Source organism: Sciurus carolinensis, chromosome 7 (assembly GCF_902686445.1).
Source record: "Sciurus carolinensis chromosome 7, mSciCar1.2, whole genome shotgun sequence".
Classification (NCBI taxonomy): domain Eukaryota; kingdom Metazoa; phylum Chordata; class Mammalia; order Rodentia; family Sciuridae; genus Sciurus; species Sciurus carolinensis.
Window position 1 is genome coordinate 115,856,570 of NC_062219.1, and position 20,330 is coordinate 115,876,899.

At 36.5% G+C, this 20,330-nt stretch overlaps 1 protein-coding gene across 3 annotated transcripts in view; it reads left to right on the forward strand.

The window, feature by feature from the left end:
- The window catches only part of Kif6 (kinesin family member 6), a 392,117-nt gene that overhangs the window by 108,413 nt on the left and 263,374 nt on the right, over window positions 1-20,330 (forward strand). For all 3 annotated transcript variants that reach the window (XM_047559645.1, XM_047559644.1, XM_047559646.1), the window contains one exon: window positions 2,679-2,808. In XM_047559645.1, coding sequence (XP_047415601.1) covers window positions 2,679-2,808 — 130 coding nt within the window. The remainder of the gene's footprint in view (window positions 1-2,678; window positions 2,809-20,330) is intronic.

Sequence of the window (20,330 nt, forward strand, 5' to 3'; positions counted from 1 at the left end):
TGTTTCTGAAGAAAAAAAGTAGCTTAGCTAAATACCAGTGATGACATTTGGCACACACTTTGTACCTTATGCTTGTAATTTTTCTACATAAATATAACCCTAAATCAGTGACCCACTTAGGTTTTCTAATAAATGCACATGCTTAGAATTCCATCCTTGCTCATTTACTGCATTTTCTATTTTCAGTGAAGTAATAGGGAGAGATATATGTATGATGTGTCCTTCCTATCCCAAACATTTTTGACATAAACACTATGGATGTTTAGTTAGATGTATAATCCCCAGTTAAGCATTAGTTATTGTTGTGGTTAATGTTGTGTGACTTGGTTTAGCCACCAGCCACATGATCGGAGAGGTAAAAACTTCCTATGGAAGGATGGACTATTTATACTTCACAATTTCCTCATCTGTCAATAGATGTGGCTCATGAGTGTCTTCAGCTACAACCAGTGAGATTTGGGGCATAAGATGCAACTGGTGGGAAGTAAAGACAAGAAACCAGAAATCTCCTCCCTCTGGTGAAGTCGTGGCTTTCAACTTTGACTGCACACCAGAATCACCTGGTTTTACAAACTCTGATATCCAGTGTCCCAGATCCATCAAATCAGAAAGTCTTAGGGTGGGACCTGATCTGACACAAGGTTGTTGTGTGTGTGTGTGTGTGTGTGTGTGTGTGTGTTTTAAGTTCCATAGGTAGTCCTTTTTGAGAACAACTGAATTAAATGAAACAATGCAGGTACCTGGCATACAGTTGGTGTCTGGCATACATTTGGTGCTCAATGAGTGAGAGCACTCACTACTTTGAATTGCTTCCTGCTGGCCTTCTGCCTTTCTCTGAACCCTTCACTGTTCTATACTTGCATGTGAGAAGTATTGTGTCTGTCTGGTTCTTTAAAAAAAATCCATCAGAGGCGACTTTATATCCAACTTAGAGGATTATTGACTTCATGCTGAAAAGGACAGAACTTTCTTCTTTCCTCACTTTTAAGATACCACCTCGTCATTTATTTCATGTCTTTATCTTCCAGTGTTACTTAACTTCTTTTACTTTTATAGGTAAAAGCTTCGGATCCCCAGAATCTATGGATTTAGGAAGAATTTTGTCCCCAAGGGTTTAAACAGTCAAACCTACTTGAGCACTTCAGAAGGACCAGGATGGAAATAAAGTATAAGAAATAAAGGAGGGTCCTAAAAATAGAATATAACTCATCCATTTCAATTAAAAATGTCTTCATATTTTCCAAGCATTTTTGAACTCTTAAGTATTTTTAATAAGCTCACTTATGAGTCTTATTTAAAAGTAAATAAATTACACTTGTTTTCATTAAGGAAAGAGATCTTTTTCATTCTCTGTGGGTATTGTCAAAGGAGACATAAAGGAAGCCAAAATGCAGCGAAAGAGCACATTATTAGTGGCATATTGGTCACAGATGTGCTGGTAGAGCTGCATAGTCTTCCTGCAATTAGTATTTTAAGTGCCCACAAATTACATATGAAAACCCAGATAATTTCCTTACAAAAGAGAAGGATGAAAATATTATAATATTTGAAAAATCTTCATTTTGAAAGTATTCTAAGTAAGTTTTCAGAAGTAGGGAGGTGACACATGTTCGTTGCTATTCTTTTAAAGAAGAAATAGCATTAGATGATGCCAACCTTTACTTAAAATCATCAATTCCAAGTGTTTTAAGCAAGTGCAAATACCTGCAGATACTCTTTGGCAGTACCTGTGAATGATAAATTTCCTTCCTTTCTGTAATGATTTTTAAGAAAATAAAGAAGGCAAAACTCCTGAGGCAGAGAGGAATTCTCTTAAGTAAGTTTATGGCTTGAATTTGTAGGCCTTTGAAGCAGAATTTGAGGATGTTGGCCAAATTTTGTTCACTTGTAGAAAATCCTGAAAGGATTATAAGGAGAGTATTAGCAAGCCACCTTTGGAAACGGGGTTAGGATTCACCTGGGAGGAAATGGCGTAGGCACCAGGTGGTTGTAATAGATGAATGTGATTCCAGATCTAAGGCTGTGACTGTAAGGATAGTAGAAGGAAAATGTATACTGTAAAGAAAAAAGCATCAAGAAACAGATCTGACAGACAAGAATAATGACAAGTTAAATCTATTATGAGACTTCTTGAGAATTTTGTACTCACCTTGATGTGAAAACTCTACAGAAGAGTAACTCCTAGAGGGATGACAGATGCCTTAATATTCATCATGTTTGAGTTGATGAGCTAACCAGTTTGATATGTTAGGTAAACTGAAAGTGATAAGAAATTGAAAAAAAAAAAGAGGATTATTTTGTTACCCATGTAAGAAACTGAATTGTGACCCCCAAAACCAAGATGGTCTGGTTTCCTAATACATAGAAAGTTATCTTGCATTTTTAATTTAAGAAGAATATGTGTTTAAAGATGATTTAATGATCTAATGATTAAAATGACAGGTGGCTTTAAATCCGAAGCCTGTAATATATTTTTCAGCCCCAGTGCTATCTGATAATACTGTCAAGGGAATGTCGGTGTTTGATGCTCATCCAGTGCTGTCTGGTTTCTTGCGTGCTATTGTTTTATAAGTTCAAGACGTTCTACTATACAGGTTTTTCAAATAAACCTGTAGTAAAGACTTAGCACTCCTTTTCTTCTCAGCAGTGCCTTGTTTTCTTACTTCCCATTTCCATAGGAAAGTGACACTATTGGAGGACACTGATCAGAACATTCATCTGAAAAACCTGTCTCTTCATCAAGCAACCACTGAGGAAGAAGCTCTGAATTTGCTCTTCTTAGGAGACACCAACAGAATGATTGCAGAGGTAATGAACTTTTCTCTGCAAGCTGTTCTTCCAGGATTATGAGATGTATTAGACTTTTAGAGGCAGCAAAGACCTTAAACATGACCTCTTCCAAATCTCATGTTACAAATCAGAAAGCCTAGATCCATGAAGGAGGAGACCTTCCCAAGGTCACCTAGCTAGCTAGGAGAGGGGCTGAAATCTTCACCTCTCATTTCTCAGTCCACCATTTTTTCTACCTTACTAGATTGTCTGCCTTTTAGTTTTCATTGTTTCTATTTTCCAGTTTTACACAAATTGGTTTGCATCTTATCGGTGATGATCCATAAGATATCTTAGTTATTAGAAGTTTTGCATAATTTTCTGAATTTAAAATACACAGTGTACTCTTCTAACCTCAGATCATCCATATATTGGCATATGTTTATACCTCTGCGTAGTTTCATTTAGTTATTGAGTTAGTATTTGCAAAGTATTTAGAATGTCACATGGAACCCAAGAAGTACTCTACGCATTTGCAGCTATTGTCAGATCTGGAACCACCATCACAGTGTGCAGTACAAGTATGTCTCACCAAAATATTTGGGACATGCTTATACTAAAAATCATTGATAGTTTAACTGACATTCAAATTTAACTGAGTTCCTTTATTTTATCTGGGAACCCTAGGGAGGAGCCAGGATTGACCCAGGTGGGTCAAGGGCTCAACCTTAACCAGTTATAGATCAGAGATGAAGGATCATGAGTCTCTCATCTAGTTACACTGAAATGAAAAGAACAGGGGGTGGTGCTGAAGGTGCTGGGGTGGGTGGGGAACAGGTCTTTAGTAAACAGCTTATTGTGATCTGGTTCTTTCTTTTTTAAACCATGCTCCCAGAGTTCCATATTTTACCTCATCTCTGATAACAAGTAGGTGAGAATAGTACACTGAGAGGGTAAGCAATCAAAGAAAAATATTCATCAAGTGACCTTTCTTCTGCCCCATGTCCACCCTCTGTAATGTGCCACCTTAGATATAAAATAGATGGAAACAGATTCCCACAGTGAAAGTATGGTGTTGACATCTTTTGGTGTTGGGCCCTTGGTTTTGTTGTTGTTGCTTAGTAATCAAATACTTTTCCATACACAGACCAACTTTACATATATGGGTTGGGTTTATGTGCCACATACGATATAGATTTAAGGATTCAAATTGTTTCTTTCATTTGAAGAAAGTTTACATAGCTTTTAATTTCAGAATATCTTGTTTTGCTTTATAATATTTTGCATTTGTGCTCCAGGGGTCCATACTTTGCCCATGTGATCATCTGTGATGTTCTCACTTGTTATAATAACAGAAGTTAAGGAATAAAGGCAGATTAAGAATTAGGGCATATGATGATGAAAGACTTAGCATGTCCCGACCAAATTCTCTTCCTCTAAACACACTTCAAAAAATGTCCCACCATGAGATACAGAATATAGATGAAGCTAAATTAAAAAGAAAAGATAGATTCACAAATGCTATCGGGAGACAGGTGGAGGAACCTGCCCCTGCTGCCATGCTAACCTTACTCCAGAGCTTACTCATCCCTAGAGAAGTAGAACCCTTGTCCTTGCAGATTACATTCCTTGATCTTCAGTGGGCTGTGGAAGTCTTCTGAGCCTGTTTTACAGGGACCTCCAGTAACTTAAAAACTTGGTCACTTGCTGTTTTGAGATATGCATTAACTTCAGCTGACTCATACAGAATTTTCAGTTTTGAGGAACTTCCTTTGTGAAACTCGCCTGTCATGTTTTCCATCTGACAAAATTTTAAGTCTTTTCCTAACTTACTGATGAATGCATCTAATAATAGTATCATCAAAAACTGAAACCTGAAGAAGTCAATCCTAACAGTGATGGATAAGCATTACTTTTTGTTTATTCATATTTCCTCTGTGGACCTGAGTTTTTTAAACCAAGTCTAATAGGTTTTGGATATTTTTGTACCTGCTTTTAGTATGTCTTTGGTAATAATAGCTGTCATATTCAATAGACCTGGTAATATTGTAGACACTGTATATATTATTTCTGATTCTTACTTTATGCATGGAAACTGAGACTGAAAGAGACTTCTTGCCCAACTCACACAACGAATAAGTGGTGGAGTGAGGGCTCAGCTCTTGTCCAACTGATTCAGAACATTACATTCTCTCCTTACACCAAGAGTACAGTAATCAAATTGACATGTTAAATATTTCAAGTGAGAATCTATTTGAGTTATTTAAAACCTATACCAAGTATTTAGCACTTTTGTTTATCTCTTGAATTCAATGAAAGCAAATACATGTACATAAAAATATAAATGAAGAGTAACTGTCAAACCCTGGAAATTCTTTATTACTCACAGTCTCTAAAAAAAGCATGTTTTGGATTACAACCTAACTGTCAGAATGTAATTTGTCAGCACAGAACGAGCTAACCAGGATAAAAAGAACACACTAATCATTTTTTGAAAAAAACGAGGTTCCCAATTTCCCATTTTACACAGAGAAACCAGAGGTTGCCATGGTAACCAGAAAACATTTGCAAAACAAAGTCTGAATATGTGGGACACAAAGTAGACTGTGCTTTCCTTTAGTGTTCCTTGCCCATAGCCAACATTTTAAGGAAAAGTTATTAAGAGTAGTTTCATCCTCTTCTTATTTATTCAGAGCTCTTAAATAATTTCTGCAATCTTACCAATGTTTTGAATAAAGCCTGATTATGTCCTTAGGGTAAATTTTTTTAAAAAGTTGAATTGGTGAGCTGAAAAGAATAAATACTGTAAAAGCTGAACTGCGTATGACCCAGCCTCCAAGCCCACTAGTAGCCTGTATGACTTGATACTTTTGTGTCTTAGAGTTGAAACATTTCAGTTAACCAAATCTTATTGGACAAGACCTTCTGTGCTTGATTGACAGGCCATGCATTCCATAACTGGGCCCACTTGCATTGCTCCTTGCTTTGAAAGCTTAGCCCAACCCATGGTCTAGGGCACTCAGTGCCCAAGTGTGGGCCCACATAAACTGTGTTAAAATACCCCATGGAAGTTCAAAGACATGACTTTGTTTCCCATTTCTGTTCAATAGTTTCAGAATATCTATAGTAGAGCACAGGAATGTGAATTTTAGCATTTTAAATATATTTTCACTAAAACCGGGAGCAGTTTGGACTTTACTGTTAAGAAAGCTAGATGATAGAGTGAAACAGTCATTATTACCTCATATACATATATGATTGCATGACTGATATGGTCTTACAATATTTACAGTCAGAAAAATGAGAGATTATACTCTATTTATGTACGCTCTATCAAAATGTATAAATGCATTCTGTCATGTACAAATTAGAACAAATAAAAAATTAATTAAAATTTTAAAAAAAGAAAGCTAGATGGTCTAGCTTCCCCATATGTGAGAAAACATTCAACCCTTGACTTTCTGAGTCTGTAACATGGTGTTCTCTAGTTCTTTCCGCTTACCAGCAAATGCTGTAATTTCATTCTTCTTTATGACTGAGTAAAACACCATCGTGTATTTATACCACATTTTCCTTATTCATTCATTTCTTGATGGGCTTCTGGGCTGGTTCCATAACTTGGCTATGTGAGTTGCACTGTTAGAACCACTGATGTTATAAACACTATAGTATGCTGATTTTAGTTCTTTTGGATAAATACTGAGGAGTGGGATAGCTAGGTCATATGGTGGTTCTATTCCTAATCTTTTAAGGAATCTCCATCCTGCTTTCCACAGTGGTTGTACTAAATTTCCAGTCCCACCAACAATGTATGTGTGTACCAACATTTATTGTTATTTGTATTCTTGATGATTGCCATTCCAATTAGAGTGAGATGCAATCTCAATGTAGTTTTTTTTTTATTATTATTTTTTTCATTTATCAATGGATCTTTTTATTTTATTTATTTATATGTAATGCTGAGGATCAAACTCAGGGCCTCACACATGCCAGGAAAGCTGTCTAGCACTGAGCCACAACTCCAGCCCTCAATGTTGTTTTTATTTACATTTCCCTGATTGCTAGGGATGTTCAACACTTTTTCATATATTCGTTGGTCATTGGTATTTTTCTCCTCTTGAGGATTGTCTGTTTAGTTCTTTTGCCCATTTGTTAATTGTGTGGGTTTTTTTTTTTTCTTTTGATGTTAACTTTTTGAATTATGTATTCTGGATATTAATCTCCTGTCAGAGGATCAGTGGAAAAGACTTTCTTTCGTTCTGTGGGCTCTTTCTTCACATTCTTGTTTCCTTTGCTGTGCTAGAACTTTTTAATTTGATGGCATCCCATTTATTGATTCTTGGGGGATTTTTTTCCTTGCGCTTTAGGGATCTTGTTAAGGAAGTCATTGCCTGTGTCAGTATGTTGGAAAGTTAAGCCTATTTTTCTTGTAGTTGTAAAGTTTCTGGTCTAATTCCTAGGTCTTTGATCCACTTTGAGATCTACTATGAGGGTGAAAGATAGGGATCTAGTTTCATTCTTCTACATAGGGATATATATTATTCAGTATTATGTTCTCCCAGCACTATTTGTTAAAAAGGCTTTTCTGTCTAACATGTTTTTGGCATCTTCGTTGAGTATCAGATGACTGTAGCTATGAGGTTTGGTATGTAAACCTTCTATTCTATTCCATTTGTCTTCATATGTGTCTTCATACCAATACCATGCTGTTTTGTTACTACAGCTCTGTAGTATAATTTAAGATCAGGAATCATGATGCCTCCTGCATTGCTCTTCTTGTTCCGGATTGCTTCAGCTATTCTGGATCCCTTATTCTTTAAAATAAATTTTAGGGCTGTTTTTCTAGTTTTGTGAAGAATGCCACGTGGGAGGTCGTCCCATCTTCTAAGGTCTTCTAAATTTTTTTTTTTCCTTCAGTGTTCTGCAGTTTTTATCATAAAGGTCTTTCACCTCCTTGGTTAGATTTATTCCCAAGTTTGTTTGTTTGTTTTAGGTTATTGTGAGGGATGGTTTTCCTGATTTCTTTCTCTGCAGATTCATTATTGGAGTAGATGAAATTGATTAATTTATGTATGCTGAACTTGTATCCTGCTATTTTACTAATTTATCAACTCTAGAAGTTTTCTGGTGAAGATTTTGGGGATCTTCTAGATATAGGATCATTTCATCAGCAAACGAAGATAATTTATCTTCTTATTTTCCTGTTTGTATCCCTTTAATTTCCTTTTCTTACCTTGTTGCTCTGGTTAGAGTTTCAAGAACAATGTTCAATAGAAATTGCAAGAGTGGCAGAAGCTAGGATAGTTAAGGGGAAGAAAGGGGGTGAGGTGGGGAATTCAATGAAAATAGAAGGGAGATCAGTGGGGTAGAGAAAGGGAATTGAATGAGAGGGAGGAGGGATAGGAAAAAGGAGGAATGGTGAAATGAAATTGACCAAATTATGCTATGCACATATATGAATATACCACCATTAAAGAACTGATTTTAAAACTATAAATAAATGGGAGGAAGACCAGTAGGGTTGAAAAAGAAAAACAGGGGAAGGAAAGAGGGGAGAGACAAAGAGGAAGTACTGGGGACTGACATAGAGCAAATCACATTACATGTATGTATGATTATGTCAAAATTCACCCCACTATTATGTTTAACTATAATGCACTAATAAAAACATCTGAAAAATTCTGCAAAAGAAACCAGACAAAAAGAGTACTTTGTGATTCCATTTATATAAATTTCCAAGAAATGCAAGATAATCTGTAGTGATCAAAAATGCGTCAGTTGTTTCCTGAGGCACATGTATAAGTTGGGGTTGGAGAGGAGATATTACAAAGGGGCACAGGATACTTTTGGGGTGATGGATATATTCACTATCTTGACTGTGGTGATGGTTTCATGGTTGTATACATATAACAACATTCATCAAGTTTTGTATGATATGTAAAATTTAAGGCTTATCAATTATACCTCAATAAAGCTGTTAAAAAATGGGGGAATAAAGGCAGCTACATGAAACCCACTCCCAGAGAATTATGTAAGTAGGTCCATATTTTGCACTCTTGTTGGGTCCACAGAATTTGAAAGTTTTGTCAGTTTGGAATAAAAAAAAAAAAAAAAACAGAAAATCCTGTTCTAACTTGAGTACCAATTATTTAATATCTTTATTGATTATTTGCATTTCCATTTTTGTCCATATCTTCTATTTGTTTTTCTCTTGGAGAGCTTGGGTAGCTCTGGTTGTTTTGTTGACTCCATGAGGACTAGAACTTTTTCTTGGTTACTACACATGTGCCTCACCACAAACAGAGTAGTAATTTGGTACACATTCAAGGGAGTAATTTTACAGGTACATGTTCAAGGAAGAATGTCACATACACATGAAGATAGTCACCTATGAAACAAGGACAGAGGCCTGAAACAGATCCTTCCCTCCTGCCCTCAGAAGGAGCCAGCCCTGCTGCCCCCTTGATTTCTGAATTCTGGCCTTCAGAACTGTGAGCTAATATCTTTCTGTTGTTTAAGCCACCCTGTTTGTGGTATGTATTACCACAGTCCTCATACACTACTACAGTGTCCAAATGACCTAGCATCTGATTTTGTATAGTTGGTACGTGGCATAGCTGCTGACCTTGATGGATTCTGGTACAATAATATGCCATATATAGTATACAACAATTTCTGTGATATTGCATAACAGGGGACTTTGCTGAGAAAAGAACACTCTGTGCTGCCCCTGGGAAGTCTGGGTCCCATTGGCTTCCTGTCTGACCCCTTCCCTGAGTGAACCATCAAGTGACTTCCATGTTGGTCAATGTTGGTGTCCACTCTGCAGCTTCTTCACCATCACCACCCACTCCTGCAAGGTGGTGCTGAAATTTCCACCTTTGGAGACCTTCTCTTTTACTCCTGTCTACCTCCTGCCAAGTGTATATCCTTGAACTAGTGGCTTAACCATTAAAGTGGAATAATACTACCTTCCTTCTAGGGGTATAGTAAGAATTAAAGAACATTCATTCGGAAAGACCCTAGTGCTCTGGGTTGTCAACCATTTAAAGACAAGAGTTTTGTCTTGTTCGCTCTATCCTTTCAGCACCTGGCACTAGTTCTGGCACTAATCACTAGCAGGTGATTAGTCATAAATGTTTTGTTGAATTGAGGGGAAAAGAAGACCTGGTGATTTCAGGTGATGAGACGTGCAGTCTTGGGTCAAAACTGAAAGTGATTTTATGGTACACTGTGAGACCAAGGGAAAACCTGAATTAGGTTTTGAAAGTGCAGTCCTAATGTGCTGCACTTGCTTTTAGTTGACTTTGCAGGTCACCTACTTAAGCAAGATATTATTATTCTCTCACTAGTTTTGCTGCACATAACACTACTGACCTGAGGTCATGATGATAAAGGTTGCCTAGGATACTTTTCAGGGACTTGAAGGCTGACTCTTCACTTTGGCCTGTGCAGGTGGGAGACTTCTTTGATCTCAAGGGGTGGAAAACTCCACCCTCAGATCATGCCAGCACTGCCATTTTACGAACAGATGTGCTGTGAAGAGCTAATAAGATTGATTATTCATGTGCAGGCTGTTGATTACCTCTCCTCCAATCATCCTTCCTCATACTTTAAATCACCCTCTTTTTTATCACGAGAATAACCCTAAGCCCTATCATGGGGAAGTAGATTTGGGACTTGTCCACCCCTTTTTTATTCTTGGTTACCTCACAAGTAAAGTCTATTTCTCCAAATTCCTCATTTCAATGATTGTCATATTGCTCAGTGGGGCAGGCAAAATGGGCCTGTTTCAGTAACAGTAGTGCCTGTTGGTACATATAGAAGGCAGCCCAGATGACTTCAATAGTTTTTTAAAAAATTGTGAGCTCACTGGGTAGAGTGGCATGCACCTATAATCCCAGCTACTCCTACCGAGTTGGCTGAGGGCAGGAGAATCACAAGTTCAGGGTCAGCCTGGGCAATTTAGAGATCCTGTCACAGAAAGGGAAGTGGGGGAAGGAGGCTGGGGAGAGCCCCTGGGTTCAATCTTCATTTGGGGGTGGGGGAGGAAAAGAAAAAAATAAGGGAAAGAAAAAAGAAAGTGTGAACAAAGCTGATGATCTATAAGTTATTTGCCTAGGAGCTATTAGAAGTCCTTATATCTGATTCTTTTCTTGAAATAAAACATACTTTATTTTTCTAATAGTGCTCATGAGTGTTATAAGCTCTCAATCTTTCACATTATCAAAGTTTCGGAGTGAGTTGTGTTACCTTACAGAAGTGCAAAGACATTTGGGAGATAGTGTGAGTCGGGGTTAGTAGGTTGTGGGACCTATTACCTAAGAGCATGAGAACAACACAAGAAGGAAAGAGCTGCTTTACCATGTGATTGCTTGTTAATACCACCCTAAAGCCCTGATCTTGTGTGGTGTGTGCAGGGAACAAAAGGATTTGGTTGTAACTAGTGTTCCAAAATTATATTCCACTAGACTTTTACATTTTATTTTATTATTATTATCATCACCATTATTATTTAGTACTGGAATTGAACCCAGGGCACTTTATCACCAAGCTATATCCCAGCCCTTTATATTTTTTTATTTTGTGATAGGGTCTTACTAAATTGCTGAGGCTGACCTTGAACTTGCTATAGTCTTGTCCCAGCCTCTCAAGTTGATGAGATTACTGGTGTGCACCACCATATGTGGCTCCACTGAACCTTTAGAGGGACGAAAAGACATTTTCATGATTTTTTTTTGAGAGATATATTAGTTGTATGTAATCAGCAGGTTTATTGCAAGATTGTGAGCCTTGGAAGAACAAAATACACAGTATAAAAAATAAATATTGGCCCTGACAATATTATAATAAGACTAGTGTTCTCTTATTAGGTCCCATTAGGCAGCTAGAAACCTTAGCCAAAGGTGTATTGACAATGCTATCATCTTCCTGAATCTGTTGTTTAAACCTAGAAAGTATCAGAGGAAGAAAACTTAAATTTTTGAGCACTTACTATGTGCCAGGCATTTCTTTCTCTTTCTTATATTTTATAAATGAGAAATATGCAATGTTATTTAAATACTGCTTCTGTTTTGTAACATAACTTACATTCTGCTCCCATCTAACCTAATTTAGTGGTATTACATGAACCATGAGTTTTGAGATCTAAAACATTGATTAAATTAAGTGGTACGGTAACAGCCGTTATTAGAATGTGAATGTGTACATACTCCAGATAAATTGTTAGAGGAACACAGTCTTTTGGCTGCATAAAGTTAGTCCTAGAATTTCTTCTGGTCTTTAAGATTCTCATCTGTAATTAAACATAGTGGAAGAAAGCCATTTTTACTCTATTCTCTCTTAGAGAAATTCACCAACAACAGCACAAAAATGGAAAAATAGAGGGGAAAAGCCATCTTCAGTGAAACAAGGAAATAGCCATAACCTCAAAGAATGAGAAAACCTGCCAAATACTATGAAATTTGAATTATGGTGAGGGAGGGTGCTGAGAGCCAACACATGTGTCCTCCAACCTCAGGCAGGATAGAGTTTCCCCTAAAGAAAGGCTCGCCATTCTCAAACACAAATCCAATGATCTTTTGGTTAGAGTGATGAGATTTAAGAGCAGAAGCAAGTATGGAAGAAGAAGTTGGGACTTTAATACAGACATTCATTCTGTGTTATAGAAGGTGGGGTCAAAGATGAAACCTTAAACACAGGCCATCTTGACGCTTAACGGTCACTGGTCTAGGCTCAGGCCAAAAAAAATGGCCGTTGGTGAGTGAGGTCTAGGGAGCTTGTGACTTAGGGGATTTAAGATGAGCTATTTCAGACCTATTACTGCAGACTACTGAGGGGAGTTCATGCTCTCAAGGCTAAGGAAGTAAGAGAGATAATGAAAAGTATTCAGGACACAAACCTAATAGCCCCTCTCCCATTCCCTAACCCAGCTCTTCAGGAAAGATATTATTTGTTCAAAGATGAAATTATCAGAAAGAAAACAGCCCAAGACCTCTCCGTATATTAGGGAGATAGATCGGAAGACTGATTATCAGGGAGCAGAGAATGTCTTCTTTGCAATGCTAAATGTGTCCCCTAAGTATAATCTTTGTTTAGAAGAATAGCTCAAAGTTATAAAAAAGAGTTCAAATAAAATGATTATAAGACAAAAGCAAATTTGAAGAACTCGGGAAAGCAATAAAAGAGAAAAGAAAGCCATTAAACAGACAAAAGTGGCCTCAGAAGCAATAAAGGAGGAAGAAGAGAGAAAAGAGGAGGAAGAGGAAGGAAGAAGTGGGTTTGAAAAATAGCAAAAGATATCAAAAATAATAAAGTGATAACTAGAAAGAGAGATGAAGAGCCCAATGTGCACAGAAATCAATTATGCATGCAAAGAACAAAGGTAACAGAAAATATGGATGGAAAGAAAGGTTTCCTGATATTTGTAATTGTTTGAATCTGCAGATGAAAAGGCATACTGTGTCAAGGAAATCTTCTGTCGAAGCTACTTAATTCCTAAGCTAAAGAAAGAGCCTATGGGCATTCAGTCAGAAAACAGAAGTCAACTACGAACGAAAATAAAATAGTGTTTTCACATTTTTCCACAGCAACATTCAGTGCCAGAAGACAGTGGAACAAGTTCTGAAGCAAGGATATTATGTGTCCCAATAATTTTATACTCCACCAAATTGTCAAGTTGTCCTTAAAAAACAAAAGCAGCAAATATCTTGAAGCATATGTGAATTCAGGGAGAAAAAAAAAATGCCCAGGTATCCATTTTAAAAATGATTTGATCATGAAATCTAACCAACTAAGAGGTGAACTGAAACAACCCAGGAACTGAGAAACATTACAAAAGGACTGTAGGGAGCATTGAATTTATTGAAATGTGAACATAAAACTTTACCACTGTGTAAATATCATCAACTTTGAAAATAAAAACACAATAATAGATCTAGCAAAAATTTAGAGCTAGAAGAGGCAGAAGAGATATTGTAAGTAAGCAAATGTCCTTATATTCCATAGCAAGAATGAATTATACTGCATATATTCATTCTTGCTATGGAATATAAGGACATTTGCTTACTTACAATATCTCTTCTGTATATATACAATATATGTATATATATATATATATATATATATATACATACACATATATTTACACACTATATATTGTAGATAATGTAAACTATATAGTTAAAAAACATAGTGACCCAAGTTCCTTTGTATTTTCTGTGAGTTTTTTTCTCTTTTAAAAATTTTTTTGTATTTGTAGATGAACAACCTACCTTTATTTTATTTATTTTTATGCAGTGTTAAGGATCAAACCCAGTGCCTCACACATGCTAGGCAAGTGCTTTCCCACTGAGCTACAGCCCCAGCCCTCTGTGAGTTTTTTTCTTAATTCTAAAAAAAAACTTTTAGAAAAAAAAGATATACACTCTTACCATGAAGATTCATATTTATATACATGTGTGTCTGAAGCTTATAAATTCCTTTAGTGCCACTCATTTTTCTGTTAAGTTCAAAGAAAATTTTAAAACTCTCAGTTAATAATGATATGTATACCTTTGCTTTGGTCAAAGTACTACTGTCTTTTCCATTTGTGTAAACATTGGTATATATACACACATACAAATATACACATATGTATGTATAAAGATATGTCTAATCAGTATTTACCAAACATTCATATTGTTATTTTTTGATTGAAAGATTTTCACTTTCATCTTTGCTCCTTTTTGTGTTGATTGGATTTTTTAAATAACGAGCATGGTAGAAATTACTGGTTTTCACCAAAACTTCTAGTTTATTTCTTCTAGCACATGCTTCTTGGAAGTTGCTAGTGTTCCTATGATACTCTAACCAATGAAGCGTGAGAGAAAGTAATCTGTGGGCTGAAGACTTTAGAACAGGTACACGGTCCCCTTTAATCTCTTCCCTCTTATGGCTCACTGTGAAACTTCCCATAGAGATGGTGGCCTCACAGGAGGTTGGTGCCTCCCCCAGCCTTGGTTAGCTAAATGTCAAGCACAGGGATCACAGCCACTACTAAGCCATGTTGGACATGTTCTGCCTCACCTTGGGCCCTGAGCAATGAAGTCAGTTCACCATGGACTAAATCTCTGAAATTATGAGACAAAATAAGGACTTCTAAGTAGTTCTTACTGGGTATTTTGGTCACAGCAATGAAAAGCTAACATGCCCCTTGTAAAATTTAATTGTAGCATGGATCTTTTAATTTTAAAAAATGTTTTTATTAGTGTGTAAATATCATCTATCTTCCAAAAGGATTTGAAGCAGTTCACAATATTAAAACACATATAAATCTGGACAAAATGGAAGATAATATTTTTTCAAAAGGTAAACTCAATTTAAAAGAAGAAAGATAGTATGTTAGGTAATTGGGATAAGTTAATTATTGCCTTTTAAGACAAAACGTAGTTCTGATTATTCAGGCAGACAAGTGAAAACAAAGGAAACATTTGGCCTTTTGTGTTATATACTTTTTGTTGTTCAGAGAGCAAAATTACAGGCAATGAATTGTAGGTAAAATGTATGTATGCCTGTTCAAGGGTTCTTGTGTGACAAGATAGGTTGTGTCTTTCCGATATGTTGAAAAGCAATACCCAACTGTTTTATTTCTACATATTTCCTATATGATATCTGGGAACATTTATTAAATTGTAGTTGAGTGTATCAGTCAGGAGCCAACCAAGAACACAAACCTCTGAGTATTCAAACAGGAAATTCAATGAAGGTAATTTTGTTGCATAGGTGATGGAAAATCTAAGCAGCCAAATGGAATAGTGCTGCAGCCCAGAGATTTCCAACAGCAGGAAGCTACTAAATCAGTAGGCAGGACTTGGTAAGAGGCACTGGCAAGAGATTTGTGGTAGTGAGGAAGGAGAAACCAGGGTGTTTCCTCCCAATCTCTGTCTTCCCAGCTGGATGCCAGCTACAAAGGATCTTGGAAAATGCTGCCTTAGAACTCCATGTCTCTGTGGAGTACAGCAAAGTAGGGACAAGGAAGAAATGGGTCAGAGGACAGACAGGCCTCGCATTAGCCTGAGCAAGACCATTACTGCAAGAAACAGATACTTCGGATACATTGCTTGTGGCTTATCTTACTAACCAGGAATACCTGGGGAAACTGGTAGGAAGGTGAGTTAGCTGTCATTTTAAGCACGGAAGCTACTCTTCAAGCACTGATGGATGTTTTCAATTTTCTAGTGGGCTGTCTTGTATCTATTCCTTGTACTGGTTCCAAGTTAGGAGGGAGAAAACAAGGCTCTTATTAGTCACCAAAAGGCTTCAGTGACTAATTCTGTTGTTTTGGGTATGCCATTTGGAATCTTGCCAATTTTAACAGCAAGAGATCTTCGTGGCCAGAGAGGGAACTGTAGAATCTTCACAGTGTGGAGAGAATGTTATTGGATGATAAAATGGAGTGGAATAATACACCTAATCCTAGACATCTGGTCTTCTAGTGTTCTCCCTTCATCCTCTCTTTGGTGAGGAACATTGTCAAATTTATGTTTGCTTCTGATCTTGATGTTCAGATTCATAGATCACACTGAGCTGTCGCAGTCAATTTCTTTTGTGAGAACAAAATTATACAAAAGTAGATCTGAATATCACTTGGTGTGTTAGCACCCCTGTGTCCTAGTTTCCTATACACAGTATAGTTTGCCTAGACTCTTGAGTTGAGTCATATGCATAAAAAGTTTACTCTAAAGGTTTGAATTAACTGCTATAAATTCTCAAGAAGTTCATTAGCCCTTTTAGCCTGATTTTATGATTACTCCAATTATGTGTATGGTCAGATTAGGACATTTTTAAGCCTGACTGAATTTTAAAAGGAAGAGAAGAAAATTTAACTCAATCTAAAAATGAAAAGTGACCCTGGTAGACAATTATGAAGAGTAACCTATTAAGGACTAAATTTAGCTTTGATTCTTCTTGCAGTCAAATTAAAAACAAAAACAAAGCAAAAAAACCAATAGGAGGGGATATTGGGGTCATATTGTTTTCATTGTTCAGAAACCAAGCCTTCACATTAGTGGGTGATATGATGACTGTCCAAATGACAAGCAGGGATGACAATTGGACATGTTCCACTTAAAGACCCTGTGTGGGCACACATATGTATCTTCATTTAGCAGACTTACATTTTGATAAATACACTTGACTTCAAATTGCCAAATCCTAAACAAATGACCCATAGGGAAGCAATCTTCTAAGTCCTGACATCCAGCAGAGGAAGCTTCAACACAACCATCACTAATTCTGACATTCAGTTTTCCTAAGATTAAGTCAACTGATAGATCTTTGAGGATGTAAAACTTTAAAAGAAAAATCAAATTGATTCCAGACTTGTTAGAAGGGATATGTAATAAAACAAATGAGGCTATTCTTATCAGAAAGGTGAATCATAATCACTAGAACATTCTCAAATGTTTCAGATTGCACTAAAGGTTTTTCTTAATAAAATTGATGTGCCTAGTCTGTTTTTCTGTTTTACAAAACTGCTTTGACATTATGATAGAAAAGGAATGAAAATAATTTTGATTACTTTTCTAAAGGCCAGGTATTTTATAAAGAGAAAAATCAGAAATGAAAATGAGATGCTTAGGATCATTAATTCCAGTAGAGGGGTATCCAATTGGCCTATTTTACTGCTAGGCAGTGTGTTCTAAACCAGCCCCAGCAAACATCAAAGCAAGTATTTACAGGGTCAAGGGCTTGGTGAGACTACAAGGTTTGGTGAGACCTCACTTTTTCAGACTGAGTTAGAAAACATGGAGAGTATTGTGGACTTCCTAATCCAACCATTTAATATGGGAAGAACTAGATAAGTAACTTAACCAATGGAAGAGATATCAGGTAATCCCTAGTAAAGAGTGAGGTTTACCCTGAAAGGCTGGGGTAGCAGCCCAGAAAACATTTAGAACACCCCATGGAGGTTGATATTTTCAGTCCTTAACTCAGAGAGAACAAATGAGCAGAGGAACAAATCAGTAAGGGTATCAGTCTAGAAAGTGTTATCACTTCAGGGGAATTGAAGTGAAAAAGTTGGATTCTGAATGTGGTAGCTTTTGGTCTTCATAGTTGGTTTGCTTTATGGAATCTCAGGTATAGGTATTATAACATCTTTTTCAGTCTAAAAGGTATTTTCTTCACCTGACCTATTCTTAGACTAGTAGAAATTCTTATTATTCTTATTCTTATTATTATTATTATCTCATATTAATTGCCCAAATTAACAGGTTTCTTTTTTACATTTCCATATATGCATATATATTGCTTTATTCAAATCTAATGGAAATTCTTGTTGAAATATTTTACTCCAAAATAGCAGAAGGATTAGGGAAAAAAAGGATTTTGAGGCACAGAAATGGAATAAAAATTATGTTATGGCAAGAAATAAATAAGCATTCAAAGGATTCAAGAAAATTTTATAATGTGATATAAAGAAGTTATTGGAACCATTGAAGGCTGTATTAACTATCTACAATCATTTCTGAAATGATTGAAAACATACGAGTTTGCTAATGTTACAAAAAAACTATAATAGCATATTTTGTAAACACAAATGCATTTCACTTAGTGATTTGTGTTCTTTAAATCAAAATTTTCAATCTTAAAAATGACTGGCCACACACACTCACAAACACAGAAAAACTGAATCACCGTTTATTTTCAAATTTCCCTTTTAGCTTAAGAGTATCTCCTGCCCTGTAGAAAATGATTCTTGTTCAGTGAAATTCGAGATCTTTTTTTTTTTTTTTTACCATATGAAACAGCTGCTGAGAGTGGTAGCTTAATCCGCCCGTGCTGGTAAGAAGAGGCTTAAAGGGCTATAGAGGGGCTGCAGTTCTGGCTCCCAGTCTGCAGTACAGGCTTTTGATGTTCCCTCATCTTAATCCTGTATTATGTAAAGCACTCTGCAAAAGTAGCTTCAGCCACCTACTCCTCCACCACATTTCTGCTCCAAGGATCTTCTGTATGGACATTAAAAGCCACCATCTTCAGGCAGGATCATTTTTCTGAGTCACCTTTTACAATCTGCACCACTGCATTTACTCCATACCAAACGTACTGGTCACCAAGCGCTCATCTGCAGCTGAACAGACAACAGCATCACCCTTCACTACCCACACATTGTTCACGAAAATATCATGATTTTTAAATGATGAATGATTAGAAATTCATTTGGAACAACACATCCTTTGGATTCTTCTGGGATTTGGATGTTAATGTCATGTGTATAAATGCTGTGTCCTTTTTAATACAACAACCAAGGCCAATTGGGGATAGTCCCTGGGAATCCATGAAGATAGATTTTGAGTGGGCTTACTTTGGGAGCAGGGAAAAGGTGTACTTTGGTGACAAGCAAGAGGACATTCCAGACAAGAGAAAGGCAGTCGAAGATGTAGAGGGCAGTGGTTAAGAGCTCTGGAATCAGGTACAGAAATAGTTGAAGCCCAAGATAGGTAAGAGGTTTGAGTCAATCTAGCTGTTTCAAATCTTTCTGATTTTTAGATTCAAGAGAACAATATTTCATGGATTTAAAAAGTTTACAGATGTAGTCTCAGAATTATTTGGATATTTATAGAAATTATGGAGTGTGGGCTGGGGAGATAGCTCAGCTAAGCACAAGGCCCTCAGTTCGATCCCCAGTACCACAAAAAAAAAAAAAAAAGAAAGAAATTATGGAGTGTGCCACAGAGATTCCAGAAAACAAGAAATGAGCAAGAGTCAACAATTTAGCAAACATTGTTTGACATCACCAGGTTGTACTAGGGTCACAATGATGAATAAGGAGCTTGGAGTCTAGGTGGGAGGAAGAAGGACATGAAGAACCTTCATAAAGGAGGAAATCTTTCAGGACAGGCTTTCATTGAGAAGTAAGATTTGGTACACCAAAGAGGAGAAAGAAGACAAGTAACTTTCACTGGGCACAGGCTACTGCAGTGACGAATTCCTGCAGGACCTAGTGAGCCTGGGTTATAAACTTTCGTATCATAAAAGAAAATAATCTATTTTTAATTTTTAAAAAATTGGAAAATTACAATGTACTATTTTTGATATCAATTCCTAAAAGTAGAAACTAATAATAAAAAATTATTAAATAATGATCAGTAAGCAATTAAGAAAGAGCATTATTTACCTTAAACTAATTTCATTCACTTTTCTGAGAAGGTTATACAAACTTATAGATCAAATGAATTCAGTTTATTTAATAAAGTCTCTCAAAATATCCTTAGGGATATAAAGAGAAATAGAAAGTACTTGGGTCAAAGTCAGTTGGAAAGTACCCCATAACTGTTACCTAATGGGATGGTGAGCAGAGGTGGACTCCATGAAGTATTATTCTGCCCTGCTCCTAAAGGTTTTATAAATTGTTCAGATAAAGATATTCAAAATGTTTATATTTGTAGATAGCACAGAATTGAAAAATAAAATTAAGATCCAGTAGACTATAATGTTGGAGTAGAGACTAATCAAATGTAGTCATCAAATAAAGTGTGTGTGTGTGTGTGTGTGTGTGTGTGTGTGTGTGTGTGTCAAAG